Here is a 19,470-nt window from a genome sequence, read left to right as displayed (position 1 = left end):
AACTCCAAGTGGGCTGTGATGTGCCTTCTACTGAGGAGTGGATTTCGTCTTGCCACTCTACCATAAAGGCCTGATTGGTGGAGTACTGCAGAGATGGTTGTCCTTCTGGAAGGTTCTCCCATCTCCACAGAGGAACTCTGGAGCTCTGTCATTGTGACCATCAGGTTATCTGTCCATTCCTTAACCAAGGCCCTTCTCCCCCGATTGTGCAGTTTGGCTGGCGGCTAGCTCTAGGAAGAGTCTTGTTGGTTCCAAACTTCTTCCATTTAAGAATGATGGAGGCCACTGTGTTCTTTGGGACCTTCAATGCTGCAGACATTTTTTGGTACCCATCCCCAGATATGTGCCTTCCTTCGATCTCATGGCTTGTTTTTTGATCTGACATTCACTGTCAACTGTGGGACATTTAAATAGGCAGGTGTGTGCTTTTCCAAATCATGTCCAATCAATTGAATTTACAACAGGTGAACACCAATCAATTTGTAAAACAACTGAGGTCACTTCTGGTGACTTTTTAAAAGGACATTCTACACCAAAATCCATTTAAATTAAATTATGGTGACACCATCCGAAATATAATTTTCCCTTTAAAAGCATTTATAACCTGTATCCCAACTAATGCAGCATTGCGTCATTCAATAAATAGGCTGCCCATCTGCATTTACCTAATTGAAACCCCCCAAAATATTCTACAAATACACGTTTAAACTTGCCACTTCAGGTGTTTTTCTGGATCAAAATGGGGCTTAGGTGGTGGGTGTGGTGGTGGGCTTAGTCAATGATGCAGTCTCCGACCTAAAATTGTAGTGGCTCTCCTCTTGGCCGCAGAGACATTTGACTATTTTAAAGATAATTTCCTATGAATAATGAATGTTGCTTTTACATTGATAAAGTTTGATCATAAAATTACTCGTCTCCCCCGTATCAAACACTTGGATTCAGGAGGCAGGATTATTAATGGTATAGCGTGACATCATAATTTTAATACACCATGATATTTTCTTCCCTAATTTAAATAAGTACCGTAACCAACATCAAAGAAGGAGTGGTGTGATTCAAATAGCTAGATGTTGGGAACATTTTACTGTAGGGTGTCAGTATTATATAATTTAATTTTTATTTTTTTAGAATTTTTACCCCTTTTTCTCCCCAATTTCGTGGTATCCAATTGTTGTAGTAGCTACTATCTTGTCTCATCGCTACAACTCCCGTACGGGCTCGGGAGAGACGAAGGTTGAAAGTCATGTGTCCTCCGATACACAACCCAACCACTGCTTCTTAACACAGCACGCATCCAACCCGGAAGCCAGCCGCACCAATGCGCCAATGCGCCGTGCACCTGGCCACCCTGGTTAGCGCACACTGCGCCCAGTGTGTGCAAGGCGACGCTAAGCCAATTGTGCGTCGCCCCACGGACCTCCCGGTCGCGGCCGGTTACGACAGAGCCTGGGCGCGAACCCAGGGACTCTGATGGCACAGCTGGCGCTGCAGTACAGCGCCCTTAACCACTGCGCCACCCAGGAGGCCCAGTATTATATAATTAAAAGTTTACCATATTCATCTATGGTAAAGATACTTATGTTTTCCCTTTTCATCTGTGTCTGTTGTTGGCTAGTTACTGGCTAGCTAGATCTTCAGCCAGGATGGAACAAAGGGGGGCAAGGGTCATTCAAAACCACAACGCAGTTGTCATGTCAACACACCTGTTAGTGCTGCTGTGAACCACATCACAGAAGATGGTCTTAGTTGTTTAAGTTTACACAGATTTTTTTTTACAATCCCGATTTACAAAAAAATATATATTTACTAGGATATCTGAAAAGCCACAGCATGTTGATTGGTAATTCTACATGCTGTGCCTTTTCAGATATCCTAGTATGATGGTGGGTTAGGATGAAACATTTATATAGGTCAGTTATAAGGTGAGTTATAAGGTTGGTGCTGAGTACAAAGGGATAAAATCAGTTTACACTGATAACTTTAGCATTTTAGCTAATTAGCAACTTTTCAACTACTTAAAAAAAATGTGTTTGTTCTTTTTTTGAGAAATTGATATAGGGGAAACACTGACTCAGGCCGACTGTCTGTAGACCGTCAATGCGACTGTTGCACCTTTTCATCCTACTATTCTTCCTCACATCTCTTCACCTTCTTTCACATCCTTCCATCTCTCTCTCGCTTTCTCTCTTGCTCTCTCGCTCTCCTCTCCTCTCTAGATGTCTACAGAGCAGTTGGAGGCGTATGTCAACAGTCAGTTTGATGAGCTCCACCGGCTAGTTCGTCTGGAGGAGAAGAGAACCCTCCACCTAGTGGACCTGAAAGAAGCCTTCCTGACCGCCGCCGCCGCCGAGAAGATCGCTGAGATCACCGTCCACACCGAGCGGCTCCAGGAGGAGATGGCCTGTATCACGCAGCAGCTGGGCCAGCTGGACCAGGCCGAGGCACAGCCTGGAGCCGGAGTAGCCGCCATAGCCCAGGGAGGACCATGCCCCAGACCAGCGGTGAGGCACCTCTCCCTTATACACCACCATTGTCAGGGTAGATGTTACCACTGTAGGCACTGATCTTGGATCAGTGCATCATTGGGTGTGTAACGCAGCACCGACCTTATAACTGACCTATATAAATGTTTCATCCTAACCCACCATCATACTAGGATATCTGAAAAGCCACAGCATGTTGATTGGTAATTCAACATGCTGTGCCTTTTCAGATATCCTAGTATGATGGTGGGTTAGGATGAAACATTTATATAGGTCAGTTATAAGGTCAGTTATAAGGTCGGTGCTGAGTACAAAGGGATAAAATCAGTTTACACCACTTTTTTTAAACTCATGTTTAGTCTATGAGACCAGGCTAACACAGTAAATGTAAATACGGTTCACTCAAATTAGTATTATATGTTATGTTTGGTATGGTTACATAAGACCAGATGGTTACTTAAGGCAAAAATGAAAGTAGGGTGGTTGTTCTTGGTGGATGGGCAGGCGTAGAACGCGAATGTTTAGCAACCCGAAGGTTTAGATTTCAAATCTCATCACTGATAACTTTAGCATTTTAGCTAATTAGCAACTTTTCAACTACTTACTGCTTTTTAGCAACTTTGCAATTACTTAGCATGTTAGCTAACCATAACCTCGCTAACGTTAGCCAGCTAGCTAAAGTTGGCCACCTAGCTAGAATTGCAACATATCATACGTTTTTCAAATTCGTAACATATTATATAATTTGCAAATTCGTAACATGTAATACGAATTGTAATTCATAACATATCATATAAAATGGGTGATGGTTATCCACAAATTAATACAAACTATATGAAACGTAACATATGATACTAAATGGATTGTCCCGGATTTACCCACAGAATAATACAAAATGCCCTGAGACCAGGTTTTTTATTTGGGAAGCTGCGAGTGTAAAACTAGGGTGGTTTCTTAGATGTAAACATGTTTAGCACTGCATAGCTGGGGGCTTAAGTGTAACTATGTATGTCCTCTGGCTGCTTGTCAGGTACACACACACACACAGAGAGAGAGAGAGAGACGCCAGCTGGAAATACTGTACCTCCTCTTCTACATACCAATCCCTGCCAAGGTTACTTTCTCATACGCCCACACCATTATTCGCACACTCATACAGTGACACACTGACATTTACATACGTACACATCTACACACACATATGAATTCTCACTCACTCACATGCACACTTCCCCTCCCCACCCACTCCCCCTCCCTCATACTAGTTAAAAGAAGGCTCTTATTTCTACAGGGGTAAATTAAAAGATCCTCCTGGCCCATTACTCAACTGCTATAGTTTAACTGTTGGAGACTGGACTATTGTCTTCCCTGGTGGAGCCTCTCAGGCATGAGCCAGTCAGGGTGGCTGGCAGTCAGGGAGAGACGGAGGGATGTACTAATGGCTATGGCCAGCCTGCAGATTGCTTTCCTGTGTGAAATGATCAGCTCGTGGTGGTCCGAGTTCATTAAGGGCCTAATTGAATGGTGATGGTTGCCCTGTTTGTTCTCTCCTGTAAGTAATTTCTGCTCTGAGTAATGCCCCGCTGTGACTTAGAGATGTCTATAGGAGTGAGAGAGAGACATGTACAGTGTTTGAGATGCCTTAGGGATATATGTGTGTGTATGATGAGGTACAAATATAAACATTTGTGTGTGTGCAAGAGATACAAGATAGGGAACGAGTTAGAGAGAAGACCCTAATACCAATTTATACACACAATCTAATCACATTCTCGAGCTCGTTTCAGTTCTTGCCGTCTGTATTCTCTGATGTAGTGGCCCCACTATCTACTTACAAGATGGAAAAGATGCCAACTGCAGATCTGAGAGAGGAAAGCAACAGAAATGCACTGTATGAATACCAACAGACCAGCAACCACAAACCACATCTGAAAGAATAAGACTATGGAAATAATTTAGGATGGAATAATATCCCGATAATTATCCTTCCTCAAACCCCTCTCTAAAGCATACTTCTCATAATTGAGATGAGTCCGCTTGCTTTAGATCAGGCAAACGTAGTGAATATTACTGGAAATGTTCGAAGGATTTTAGGTAATCTATCACAAGACATCTAGTTTCCCTTTTGGGTACTTCGGATTATCACAGGTGTCTGTCATTTTCTCTGGCCCTCTGTTTTGCCTTTTCACATGTAAAATATATAACATGGTTTTTAAACAAAAAATTGAATGACAAAGCTGTAAAACATTATCCTAAATATATACCATCAACTTAGTGAATGCCACTGGTGTTTAATATGAGGGCTTCAGCATGAATTGTACTATGTCAATATGTCTTTGTTGAAAATGTTTTGTCGCCAAACTGGTGGCAGTTTTGAAAAAGGTCAATAGTTGGAAGAGTTGCAGAGTTAATTCAAAATAATTCCATTGTTGATTAGATGCTTTTTTTCATAAATTAGGCTATTTCCTATTGAACCATATGGTCTATCCTCCAGAAACTCATGGGAAATATGGACACAATTTAGAAAAACTAAATTTTTTAAATGTTATTCAAGTGTAAATTACCAAAGTTACCATAGATTGTCATACATGATTTGTTAATTACCCAAATTATCTGATAGTTTTGCAATTTTAGGCAAAAACATTAACATAATCCCATAATTTATCCTATAAGATACATACTAGTTTGAGAAGTCCAGTGCATAAATGGAGAATGATGCTTGTGCGTGTGTGTTTGTGTTAATGCTCGCTAGGCAGTTAGCCTAAATAGAGGTAAAGCTGATAAAGAATGGGCCAGCTGTTATGGCAGTTGCTGTGTACATTTATTACAGAATGAATGGGCTCCTGTTTTGCAGTGTAATCTACAGATCTGTCATTAAATCAATAGAGAGCGGGGCGGGCTGGCGGGCGGTAGGTAGGTAGGTAGGCAAGTAGCTCTACAGACGTACGCCCGCTGTGTTTACCCTCCAAACACCACCCACCATGATTACTGAGCACTGATCTGTCACCCCGGAGGAAATCATCCCTCAGCCTGTCTGACAGAACACACACACAAAGTCTCACATAGCACATGCACACAACCACACACATAGTCAGAGAATACACACACACACACACACACACACACACACACACACACACTGCAGAACACACACAGCTAAGCATACAGACAAATACACACCGCAGAGCATAAACACACACACAGCAAAGTGCACAGACTGGAATGATACCCATACAGATAGACAATCATGCACACTGACCCTCTCACATGCCGCAGTGCACCAATACACAGACTAACACGTTCCATTGAATTGTGTGAGATGTGTTTGCACCCATATGAATCTGTGTTAGTGTGCATACTAGAATTAGTGTGGCTGTTTGTTTGAGCAAGTTACAGTAGTTTCCTCATTTGTACATGCATGCCTGTGTGTGAGCAAGTGAGTGTTTGACAATAGAGAGTAGAAGCAGTGGGTACAATCATGTGTAAAGCCTCCTGGCCTCAAACTGGCCTCGGACAGGGTCCAATCAGCCATTAGCTTGTCATTAGATGCCCAGTGTGCTGACCATGTTGACCCAGGCCTCAACCTGACCTGCTCCTAAACCAGACCAATCATGTCAGATCTTTTCACATCAGAGCTGACCTGATTGGTCAAAAGTGAAAAAAATCAGATTTCAATCAAATGTATTTATAAAGCCCTTTTTACATCAGCTGAGGTCACAAAGTGCTTATACAGAAACACAGCCTAAAACGCCAAGGCAATGCAGATGTAAAAGCAAGGGAATTTGGCTGCCAGTCTAAACGCAGCCATAGAGAGAGAAATTAATGCCATCACTGTAGATATCACTCATTTGACATTTCACCAGTCTCAATCAGACCTGGGTTACTATAGTAAACTAGACCCCACCCATCTGGCCCACCCAGCCTCACAATATGTTCTTATTTTTACAATTGATTTTAATTCTGCACCTATTCAACTTATATTTTAATATCAAATAGTCCACTTTTAACTAAGTGGGAAGAAGGAGGGTAGTTCTGTTCATTGTGTCTTGATTGTGGACTACAGGAAAAGGAGGGCCGAGCAAGCCCCCATTCTCATCGACGGGGCTGTAGTGGAGCAGGTTGAGAGCTTCAAGTTCCTTGGCGTCCACATCACCAACAAGCTAACATGGTCCAAGGACACCAAGACAGTCGTGAAGAGGGCACGACAAAACCTATTCCCCCTCAAGAGACTGAAAATATTTGGCATGAGTCCTCAGATCCTCAAAAGGTTCGACAGCTGTATCATCAAGAGCATCCTGACGGTTTGCATCACTGCCTGGTATGGCAACTGCTCGGCCTCCGACTGCAAGGCACTACAGAGGGTAGTGCGTACGGCCCAGTACATCACTGGGGCCAAGCTTCCTGCCATCCAGGACCTCTTTATCAGGCGGTGTCAGAGAAAGGCCCTAAAAATTGTCAGACTCCAGCCACCCTAGTCATAGACATAGACTGTTCTCTCTGCTACCGCATGGCAAGCGGTACCGGAGCTCCAACTCTAGGTCCAAGAGGCTTCTGAGCAGCTTCTTCCCCGAAGTCATAAGACTCTTGAACATCTAATCAAATGTCTACCCATATTATTTGCATTGCCCCTCCCTCTTCTACGCTGCTGCTACACTCTGTTATTATATATGCATAGTCACTCTACCTACATTACATATTACTTCAATTACCTCGACTAACCGGTGCCCCCGCATATTGACTCTACCGGTACCCCCTGTATATATCCTCGCTGTTGTTATTTTACTGCTGCTCTTTAATTATTTTTTACTTTTATTTCTTTTTTTAGGTATTTTCTTAAAACATTGTTGGTTAAGGTCTTGTAAGTATGCATTTCACTGTAAGGTCTACACCTGTTTTATTCGGCGCATGTGACAAATAACAACATTTGATTTCATTTGTTTTAATGAAACGGAGCCGAGAGATGGAGTTAGCAGGGCCCTCCAGGGGAAGCTACAGTATAGTACTGTCTTGTTAGTCTCTGCGGTTCTCCTCTATAGCTGGCGGCTGGCTATAGATGGTGACTGAGGTGGCTGCTAATTAAAGTGTGAACAGTGTCTACTGTCAGAGAACTGATCCACCACTGGGCTCATTTACTCTCCTCTCATGTAACACACCGATATCTTTGAGAATAGCTTTTGATATGTGATGTCAGCTGTGTGAGGTCTTGCCATCTGTGTAGATGTTTGATTGTGTCAGTGTCAACCACAGTTCTGTGTTATAGTCTCCTGTATTTAAACTGCTGTTTCTCTTGTCTTTTTCAGCAGCGCGACATTGAGGCCAGGCCAAGGTAAGACTGATTCATAACAACCTCTTTTTATAGCATCTGGCAGAACTGGGAGAAAAATACCCTTTTAAATCCCCACACTCAGGTGGTTTTACAGTGGGCTTACAGGGAGAGGGGATCAGTATGTGACACACATCCATGCTCACACTCGCACGTACAGTAAACTCACACACACACACACACACACACACACACTTGTTTTACTATCCTTGTGGGGACCAAACAATTGATTCCCATTCAAAATCCCTATTTTCCCTAACCTTAACTCCTAACCTTAACTCAAAATTGCAAACCTAAACCTAACGGACGTTGCGTTTACTGTCTTTGTGAGGACCAGAATTCCTCACAAGGATGATAAAACAAAGAAAGTGAGGACATTTCGCCGGTCCCCACAAGGAATAAGGCAATAGCCAAAATGTCCCCACTTTCCTTGTTTTACAATCGTTGTGAGGACTTCTGGTCCCCACAAGGATAGTAAAACTAAAAACACACACACACACACTTCTCTCTTCAGCCCTTGCACAGTGTCCCCCCCTCCTTTCCTCCTCCTCACCTTTAGTACTGTATGTGTGTCACGTCCGTGGCCCAGCCAGGCAATTAGCTGCTCTAATCTCTGTCCCCGCTGGAATTAAATGCTTGGAAAGGTGACGACTTGCCCTCTTTAATCACACGGCAACACAGAATGACCTGCCCCTGTCCGCTTCATTGGACACTGGGCCGAGCCGGGCTGGATGCTGGAGAGACACACTGTCCACTAGTGTGTGGTCAAGCTGTAGTCTGATTATTGGGGTCAACTCAAGCCTTCAGGTGGATCGACCGTGCTTCGGCAGCACGGTCTGTGTTGTAGTAAGCTGGTCTGGTAGGTAGTCGTGTAGGGTGTGTGTGTGTCTTGTCTGTCTGCCTGCCTGCCTACTATCTGTAAGTCTGTCTGTTCATCCTGCCGTCCATCTGTCCACCTGTCTCTCTCCGACTGTCTGACTTGTAAAGGTGTGTAGGCTAGTGTGGGACAGTAGGTGTAACAGATAGCCTTTACCCAGTCACACACATATTGATTCCCTGACACTGACATGGATCTCAGAGGAGCTGCTCGCTCGGAGCAGCTGCCTTCCCATCACCCCCTGCTGTGTCCCTTTGGTGTGTGTGTCTCTCCCGGCCTTGATGTCAGGCTGCCTCCCCACCTCTCTCTCACACGTACACACGCATGCACACGCACACACTCACTCGCTCGCTCAGTAAAGGTCTGAGACACAGGCAGTGCCTCTGTCTGCCTTTCTGAAATGTCAGCCTCAGTATATCCGGTGGGAAATAAATGCTTTATCTGAAAGGGACTTTGTGGTTGAATAAAGGTTAAAGAAGACAGTGTCTTTTAAGACAGACACCATCAACAAGCTTTGAACTAAAAGCTTTAGAGAAAGACAGACAGCTCTGTGTTTTATCTTTGGAATGTTGTTGGATTTTCAGAACAGATAAGTGATAACACAAATAACCAAATAGCAGCTACGGCAGGGAAACTGAATAAACACATCAATCAGCATTGCCTTGTTTTGTCACACACCTGCAGAATATGGAGCAAGTACATAGAGGAGTTGGAGTATTTGTTTTGGAGAAATGTACAATATTTGCAGATTCTAGTGTTTTGTTTTTAATGGCCCTGACCCAGCCATGGAGAGGCCCAGTATAACTGCCAGCTCAGGGGCTGTAACTGATGGGCCTGCCAATGGTAATGCTGAGACCCAAGCACAATCCACTACTCTCTATCCAGACCAGATGGCTGAGAGTTGGGACCCCACGGTTGGATAACGCTTCTACAATGCCCTTGGTCAAGGTTAACCCACATAGATAGATATCTAACACACACACACGCACACACTCTCTACCAGTCAAAGGTTTTAGAACACCTACTCATTCACAGGTTGTTGTTTTTTTTTTTTTTTACTATTTTCTACATTGTAGAAGAATAGTGAAGATATCAAAATTATGGAATGACACATATGGAATCATGTAGTAACCAAAAAAGTGTTAAACCACAGGATTCTGCAGCGATACGCCATCCCATCTGGTTTGCGCTTAATGAGACTATGTTTTTCTACAGGACAATGGCACGACACACCTCCAGGATGTGTAAGGGCTATTTACCAAGAATGAGAGTGATGGAGTGCTGCATCAGATGACCTGGCCTCCACAATCCCCCGATCTCAACAAAATGTAGATAGTTTGGGATGAGTCTGACCGCAGAGTGAAGGAAAGCATCCAACAAGTGTTCAGCATATGTGGGAACTCCTTCAAGACTATTGGAAAAGCATTCCAGGTGAAGCTGGTTGAGAGAATGCCAAGCGAGTGCAAAGCTGTCATCAATGCAAAGGGTGGCTATTTGAAGAACCTCAAATATAAAATATATTTGGATTTGTTTAACACTTTTTTTGGTTACTACATGGTTCCATATGTGCTATTTTGTGGTTTTGATGTCTTAACTCTTATGCTACAATGTAGAAAATAGTACACATAAAGAAAACCCCTTGAATGAGTAGGTGTTCTAATACTTTGAACGATAGTGTACACAAATGTATGCACATACACTACTCTTTTCCATCTTCATAAAATGCTGTGGATGCAGAATTTAGCCCAGCTCCCTGCCTGGATGAAGGCATCAGATACCAACTCGTATAAAACATAATGAAGTCCTAATGCAAGAAGAACGGGAACTAAAGGAAGGAGAGAGGGAGGAATGTGACTGGGAAAGTGGAGGGAATACATGTATTTTTCATTTCTGTAGGGTTATAGCTTACAAGCTTACAATTGTTGTGAAGAAGGCTTCAGGGCGCCCAAGAAAGTCCAGCAAGCGCCAGACCGTCTCCTAAAGTTGATTCAGCTGCCGGATTGGGGCACCACCAGTACAGAGCTTGCTCAGGAATGGCAGCAGGCAGGTGTGAGTGCATCTGCATGCACTGTGAGGTGAAGACTTTTGGAGGATGGCCTGGTGTCAAGAAGTGCAGCAAAGAAGCCCCTTCTCTCCAGGGAAAAACATCAGGGACAGACTGATATTCTGCAAAAGGTACAGGGATTGGACTGCTGAGGACTGGGGTAAAGTAATTTTCTCTGATGATTCCCCTTTCCGATTGTTTGGGGCATCCGGAAAAAAGCTTGTCTAGAGAAGACTGAGTGCTGCCATCAGTCCTGTGTCATGCCAACAGTAAAGCATCCCGAGACCATTCATGTGTGGGGTTGCTTCTCAGCCAAGGGAGTGGGCTCCCTCACAATTTTGCCTAAGAACACAGCCATGAATAAAGAATGGTACCAACACATCCTCAGAGAGTGACTTCTCCCAACCATCCAGGAACAATGCCTTTTCATAGCATGGTGGCGCACCTTGCCATAAAGCAAAAGTGATAACGAAATGGCTATGGGAACCAAACATCAATATTTTGGGTCCATGACCAGGAAACTCCCCAGACCTTATTCCCATTGAGAACTTGTGGTCAATCCTCAAGAGGTGGATGGACAAACAAACACCCCACAAATTCTGACAAACTCCAAGCATTGATTATGCAAGAATGGGCTGCCATCAGTCAGGATGTGGCCCAGAAGTTAATTGACAGCATGCCAGGGCGGATTTCAGAGGACTTGAAAAAGAAGGGTCAACACTGCAAATATTCACTCTTTGCATCAACTTCATGTAATTGTCAGTAAAAGCCTTTGACACTTATGAAATGCTTGTGATTATACTTCATTGTTCCATAGTAACATCTGACAAAAATAACTAGACACTGAGGCAGCAGACTTTTTGTGAAAATTCTCAAAACCTTTGGCCACGACTGTACTCTTCTCTCCCTAGCTTCCTCTCCCCTGTGTTAGTGATGAGTCTCTCTCCCTAGTCCCCTCTCCCCAGTGTTAGTGAGGAGCCACTCTCCCTAGTCCCCTCTCCTCAGTGTTAGTGAGGAGCCTCTCTCCCTAGTCTCCTCTCCTCAGTGTTAGTGAGGAGCCTCTCTCCCTAGTCCCCTCTCCCCAGTGTTAGTGATGAGCCTCTCTCCCTAGTCCCCTCTCCTCAGTGTTAGTGAGGAGCCTCTCTCCCTAGTCCCCTCTCCTCGGAGTTAGTGAGCAGCCACTCTCCCTAGTCCCCTCTCCTCAGTGTTAGTGAGGAGCCTCTCTCCCTAGTCCCCTCTCCCCAGTGTTAGTGATGCGCCTCTCTCCCTAGTCCCCTCTCCCCAGCGTTAGTGATGAGCCTCTCTCCCTAGTCCCCTCTCCCCAGTGTTAGTGAGGAGCCTCTCTCCCTAGTCCCCTCTCCCCAGTGTTAGTGATGAGCCTCTCTCCCTAGCCCCCTCTCCCCAGTGTTAGTTCTACATAGACACAGGTCATGACCATACTTGTCATCTGGCTCTAATCGCACAATTGAAGCCTCTTTATGAACTTGGTCATGGTTTGCCTGTTTGTGTGTGCTAATGATGTATTATGAGATTCTCTTTAATTGAATCAATTTATATCCTACCAAGAGGTGCCATTGCCCCCCTTGCACATCTCTCACATAATACACCACACACACACATTGATTTGGTTAATGGTTTCTCATCATCGTCCCTGAGCCCCCTTGAAAAAACTCTTCCCTGATCAGAGAGTGGTGTTGGTTTGGGAGATGGTAGGCCCACTGATCAATAGTTTGTGTGTGCGCATGGGTGTGTGTTAGTTTGTTCTGATCGATGGAGGAACAGGAGAGGTGCTTAGTGTCTCCACACACACCTCCTCACAGCATCCTGGGACAGCAGGGGATGGGCCATAAACAGTTAATTTCACAGAGCCAATGTGTCTCCCTGGAGAATATAGGAGGATTGGAGAGAAAGGGGGAGAGGGACAGCAAAAGAGGTGAGATGGAGGCGGAGTGCATGAGAGGGAGAGAGAGACAGAGACATTGTGCAACTTTGCAAATGAGAAGGGTGAGTTGTACTAAAGAAAGCAAATTAAACATCCCAATCGATGGAGTCTCTACATCTCTAAAAGTTGATCATTGCTTGCATTTTTAGATTGTTTTTCACCCTGGGTGAGTTGCAAGTTATGCTAGACAGGTGGTCCTTAAGGGACGAAGATTAGGAGAGCAGGGTTTTTGTTAGTTTTCTGATAAAAAGAAAGGCTGGACATTCACTGAGGCCTATGCCACCGGAATCTTCAATAATTTTGGTAATTAACAGAATCTATGGCAGTCTACCAAATGTATGTAGTTCTGTTTTTGAGCTGTTCTTGTCTATTAATGTTCTGTACTATTTCATGTTTTGTGTGGACCCCAGGAAGAGTAGCTGCTGCTTTTGCAACAGCTAATGGGGATCCTAATAAAATGCCCCAAAAATACCAAATCATAACTTTGGTAATTTATACTTGAATAACTTTTAAAAAATGTGTTCATATACAGTACCAGTCAAAAGTTTAGACACACCTACTCATTCAAGGGTTCTTCTTTATTTTTTCTATTTTCTACATTGTAGAAATTATGAAATAACACATATGGAATCATGTAGTAACCAAAAAAGTATTAAACAAATCCAAATATATTTTTGATTCTTGAAAGTAGCCACCCTTTGCCTTTACGACAGCTTTGCACACTTTTGGCATTCTCTCAACCAGCTTCACCTGGAATTATTTTCCAACAGTCTTGAAGGAGTTCTCATATATGTGTAACACTTGTTGGATGCTTTTCCTTCACTCTGCGCTCCAACTCAACCCAAACCATCTCAATTGTGTTGAGGTCGAGTGGTTGTGGAGGCGAGGTCAGCTGATGTAGCACTCCATCACTCTCAGTGGTCAAATAGCCCTTACACAGCTTGGAGGTGTGTTGGGTAATTGTCCTGTTAAAACAAATGATAGTTCCACTAAGCGCAAATGAGATGGGATGGCTTATCGCTGCAGAATGGTGTGGTAGCCATGCTGGTTAAGTGTGCCTTGAATTCTAAATAACTCACTGTGTCACCAGCAAAACACCATCACACCTTCTCATCCATGCTTCACGGTGGGAACATCACATGTGGAGATCATCCGTTCACCTACTCTGCGTCTCATAAAGACTCATCAGACCAAAGGACAGATTTTCACTGGTCTAACGTCCATTGTTCATGTTTCTTGGCCCAAGCAAGTCTCTTCTTATTATTGGTGTCCTCTAGTAGGGGTTTCTTTGCAGCAATTCGACCATGAAGGCCTGATTCATGCAGTCTCTTCTGAACAGTTGATGTTGAGATGTGTCTGTTACTTGATCTCTGTGAAGCATTTATTTGGGCTGCAATTTCTGAGGTTGGTAACTCTAATGAACTTATCCCCTGCAACAGAGGTAACTTTGGGTCTTCCTTTCCTGTGGCGGTCCTCATGAGAGCCAGTTTCATCATAACTTTGAAAATTCTTAAAATGTTCCGCATTGACTGACATTCATGTCTTAATGTAATGATGGACTGTCATTTCTCTCTGCTTATTTATTCTGTTCTTGCCATAATTTGGATTTAGTCTTTTACCAAATAGGGCTATCTTCTGTTTACCACCCCTACCGTGTGACAACACAACTGATTGGCTCAAACGCATTTAAGAAGGAAAGAAATAAAACAAATTAACTTTTAACAAGACACACCTGTTAATTTAAATGCATTCTAGGTGACTACCTCATGAAGCTGGTTCGGAGAATGCCAAAAGTGTGCAAAGCTGTCATCAGGGCAAAGGGTGGCTACTTTGAAGAATCTAAAATATAATACATATTTTGATATAACACTTTTTTTGGTTACTACATGATTCCATGTGTGTTATTTCATAGCTTTAGATGTCTTCACTATTATTCTACAATGTAGAAAATAGTACAAATAAAAAACCCTTCATTGTGTAGGTGTGTCCAAACTTTTGACTGTTACTGTATTATATTCCTTTTTTATCTGTCCATATTGTCTGTTAGTTTCCAGTATGTAGACCATATGGTTTAAGAGACAATCAATTACCTCTGCAACTCGTCCAACTATAGACTTTCTTCACAAGTACCACCGGTTTGACACCAAAACATTAGCACCAAATTCACACTGACAGTCAAATAAGTGAGTTAAAAAAAGGATATTTCATGCCGAAACCCCATTATTTAACACAGTGCTATTAACTAAGTTGATGGTTTATATTTAGGATAATGTTTTACAACTTTGTTATTCTAGTTTTTGTATTTTAAAAGGATCTTATTTAATAATTATCTGTTTTTGTGATGAGGCCACATAGATGTCCAGAGATAATTACAGACACCTGTGATAATCTGAAGTGCACAAGGGCCACATACAGTGGGGCAAAAAAGTATAGGATTTTTTATGAATTTATTTGCAAATTATGGTGGAAAATAAGTATTTGGTCACGTACAAACTAGCAAGATTTCTGGCTCTCACAGACCTGTAACTTCTTCTTTAAGAGGCTCTTCTGTCCTCCACTCGCTACCTGTATTAATGGCACCTGTTTGAACTTGTTATCAGTATAAAAGACACCTGTCCACATCCTTAAACAGTCAAACTCCAAACTCCACTATGGCCAAGATCAAAGCTGTCAAAGGACACCAGAAACAAAATTGTAGACCTGTACCAGGCTGGGAAAACTGAATCTGCAATAGGTAAGCAGCTTGGTTTGAAGAAATCAACTGTGTGAGCAATTATTAGGAAATGGAAGACATACAAGACCACTGATAATCTCCCTCGATCTGGGGCTCCACGCAAGATCTCACCCCGTGGGGTCAAAATGATCACAAGAATGGTGAGCAAAAATCCCAGAACCACACGGGGGGGCGACCTAGTGAATGACCTGCAGAGAGCTGAGACCAAAGTAACAAAGCCTACCATCAGTAACACACTACGCTGCCAGGGACTCAAATCCTGCAGTGCCAGACGTGTCCCCCTGCTTAAGCCAGTACATGTCCAGGCCCGTCTGAAGTTTGCTAGAGAGCATTTGGATGATCCAGAAAAAGATTAGGAGAATGTCATATGGTCAGATGAAACCAAAATATAACTTTTGGTAAAAACTCAACTTGTCGTGTTTGGAGGACAAAGAATGCTGAGTTGCATCCAAAGAACACCATACCTACTGTGAAGCATGGGGGTGGAAACATTATGCTTTGGGGCTGTTTTTCTGCAAAGGGACCAGGACGACTGATCTGTGTAAAGGAAAGAATGAATGGGGCCATGTATCGTGAGACTTTGAGTGAAAACCTCCTTCCATCAGCAAGGGCATTGAAGATGAAATGTGGCTAGGTCTTTCAGCATGACAATGATCCCAAACACACCGCCCGGGCAACGAAGGAGTGGCTTCGTAAGAAGCATTTCAAGGTCCTGGAGTGGCCTAGCCAGTCTCCAGATCTAAACCCCATAGAAAATCTTTGGAGGGAGTTGAAAGTCCGTGTTGCCCAGCAACAGCCCCAAAACATCACTGCTCTAGAGGAGATCTGCATGGAGGAATGGGCCAAAATACCAGCAACAGTGTGTGAAAACCTTGTGAAGACTTACAGAAAACGTTTGACCTCTGTCATTGCCAACAAAGGGTATATAACAAAGTATTGAGATACATTTTTGTTATTGACCAAATACTTATTTTCCACCATAATTTGCAAATAAATTCATAAATAATCCTACAATGTGATTTTCTGGATTTTTTTTCTCATTTTGTCTGTCATAGTGTACCTATGAAGTGTACCTATGATGAAAATTACAGGCCTCATCTTTTTAAGTGGGAGAACTTGCACAATTGGTGGCTGACTAAATACTTTTTTGCCCCACTGTACATGTCTTGTGACTTCAAAAGTTTCCAGTAATGTACCATCACTTTACAACCCCAGTTGTGACGAAGATATGTGTGTCAGAAAGAGTTACGGGACTGTGATGTGCAGAAAGTCTGCTTAGCAGGGGAGGCTTGGCAAGCATATAAATCATGCAGTGTAATCACACTAATATGATAAGGCACGCTGGGGAGTCTGGCACTTATAAGGATGATAGGAGGTCCCTCCACTTATTCCTCCACTCTGTCACATCGCTATGGTCTTTCTCTGGAGCCATGCAATGCACCCTGATTTCCAGACCCGCTTTTTCATGCGTGGGACCTGTGCGCGTGCATACACACCCATTTCCTCTGTTTTATCATGAATAAGACCTGAGCAGAAATAGCGTTACCTCGGAGAGTAGCGATTGCAGGGCTAAGGGCTAGTGCTCTCACCAGAGCCTTTATGTAATCACACATACTCTTCTCTCTCTTGCTCCTTTTCTCCATCCCTTGCGCTCTCTCTCACTCTCTCCCCCTGGCTATCTCCCTCACCCCCCCACCTGCTCTCTTGTTCTCACTCGCTCTCTCGTTCTCACTCGCTCGCTCTCACATACGCTACTAACTCCAAGACATTGTTGTAACACACACAGCCTGAACTGTGAAATCGGTTGCTGTTGTGATCTTTCTCTCCTTGAATGGATGGTTAGTTAGTAGTGTTTTGGTTGTGCTGGCAAGGCTGTACAGGAAGAGGAAGTGGTATCTCTCTGGCGTTGCCCTCCTGATGTTCAGTCAACACATCCAGGGTTAGGAGAGGGAAGGGTGTGGTGTTGAGATGATTTGGCTCAGCTTTAGAAACTATGTTGAGCCCTTTGCCCTTCAGAGGGTCAACCAGATGGGTGGAAGGGAGGAAAGAGAGGAGTTAAGTGGTAGAGGGCTGGGGAAAGACCCCTGAGATGGAAACACAGAGCTTGGTTTCCGCTAATGAAATATTTACAATCCCCAGAGAGAACAAAGGCACTGCAGCCTCCTCCCCCTCTCCATTATCCCATCACATTTGTGTGTGTGTGTGCGCGTGAACGTGTGTGTGTCTTACTGTGTGTAACTGTATGCCGCGGTGTAATCAACATGCCCTCACTTAATAATTTAAGTGGCTGTAGTTGGAAACACCAGCCAACATGGTTTAAGTGACTGCTGGTGCGTGTGTGTGTGGCGTCCGTGCGTCCTTGCGTGCATGCGTGCGTGAGTAACAAGGCCCAGCTGGCTGCTGTGGATGATGATGGAGGATCACACTCCTTTCCTTTCACATTCCAATGGGACTGTGGATCTCGCATCCCACACTTCACCCTCTACACTATCCTGCTAAACATGCACTGGCATGTGTGCACTAACACACACACTGACATAACACTGTTCTCTGTGCAAGCACATATATACACACTCACACACACCACTCACTGAATGTCACACCACAAATAAATATGCATTATTAATCGAAAGAGTCACATGTACTACACACAACCCACAGACTTCTTTAGGTTCATGTCACTGGTACTCACTTTGAGGTCCACTATCGAATGACAGACAGCCACAGCAGCTCTAATCTTAAACCTGTGTGCGTGCGTGCGTGCGTGCGTGCGTGCTCGGGTGTCTTGCGTGATCTTTTTAAAATGTTTATCTCAGGGTTAACTGGAATGCAAAAAAGGTCAATTTACCACAAGGCTTCCGATAACAATCACAATTTAACCTTGGGAGTTGCCATAGCAACTCGTACATTATGGTTTTGTATTTTGTTCCCCTGTTCAGCCATTCTGAAGAGATGTGGACCTAAATGGAAAGGGTAGTGCTGCTTAAAGCGGATTGGAAAATGTAAAGCTTTTTAGATTAATAGAGTTTCTGAAATGTCAGAATCTGAATCATAAGATTGTATTCTCGCACATCAAGAAAATGGTGCAGTTGACAATAATATATTTTGATAAAAGATGTGACTGAAAGTGTCTGGCTTTATAATGGATGTGGAGGAGCTCAGATTTTGTTGAGTTGTAGAGAGGTAGACTTTAAACAACCATAGCTAGATATAGTCTGTGGAGTTAAGTTTTGAATCCTAGGGGTTGGAGTAAATAATAGACTCTGGTCATGTGTGTTGTTCTGTGTTGACTATCATCCCCAGTAAGAAGAAGGGAGGTGTAAAGTGCCAATCTCAGACTAGTTATCTGCCTGGACTTTGATCCCAGAACTCCTAAGAAAACAGTGGCAAGTGTTACTGAGTGGATTATCCTTGCTCAATAAAATTCAATGAAATATGGTTAGTTTTAATGGATACTTTGGGCAATGTATTATTAAGGGATTCTGGCAGTAAAATTGTTAAAGTGCATTCTCTTCTGGCTCCTTTTAAATAGCAGCAGAAAACTGTGAGGATAACTGCTTTCAAATGAATGAGTAGGCAAACACACTGTTTAGATATACTTAACTGACGAACCGACACACACACAAATACTGCAGACAATTCATTATTTATAGGCACTATAGGCTTGAAACATTAAAGGGATACTTCGGGATGTATCTACTTCCCCAGAGTCAGATGAACTCGTGGATATCATTTTTATCTCTGCGTTGTGTGAAGGAAGTTAGAGGTAGTTTTGCGAACAAATGCTAACTAGCATTAGCACAATGACTGGAAGTCTACAGGAACAGCTAGAATGCTAGAAGTTCCCGTAGACTTCCAGTCATTGCGATAACGCTAGTCAGCAATTGTGCTAAAGCTAGTTAGCAAATTCCTTTAAAACTGCACACAGAGACATAAAAATGGTATTCACGAGTTCATCTGACTCGGGGCTAAAGGGCATCATTGCCAAAATCCCGAAGTATCCCTTTAATGTTTCAAATCTATAGTGGCTATAAATGATGGATTGTCTACAGTAGTTCTGTGTGTGT

General features: G+C 43.3%; 1 protein-coding gene across 4 annotated transcripts in view; it reads left to right on the top strand.

Annotated features, from left to right (window-relative positions):
• Positions 1-19,470, top strand: part of trim44 (TRIM family member 44) — a 70,408-nt gene that overhangs the window by 33,433 nt on the left and 17,505 nt on the right. For 3 of the 4 annotated variants that reach the window (XM_021600554.3, XM_021600601.3, XM_021600572.3), the window contains 2 exons: positions 2,217-2,501; positions 7,784-7,809. In XM_021600554.3, coding sequence (XP_021456229.2) covers positions 2,217-2,501; positions 7,784-7,809 — 311 coding nt within the window. The remainder of the gene's footprint in view (positions 1-2,216; positions 2,502-7,783; positions 7,810-19,470) is intronic. The other variant, XM_021600592.3, reaches the window with a different exon arrangement.

This window comes from Oncorhynchus mykiss, chromosome 1, assembly GCF_057628025.1.
Source record: "Oncorhynchus mykiss isolate SJ-2025 chromosome 1, ASM5762802v1, whole genome shotgun sequence".
NCBI classification, from domain to species: domain Eukaryota; kingdom Metazoa; phylum Chordata; class Actinopteri; order Salmoniformes; family Salmonidae; genus Oncorhynchus; species Oncorhynchus mykiss.
Note: the sequence above shows the minus strand (reverse complement) of the source record. Positions and strands in the feature narration are given on the sequence as shown.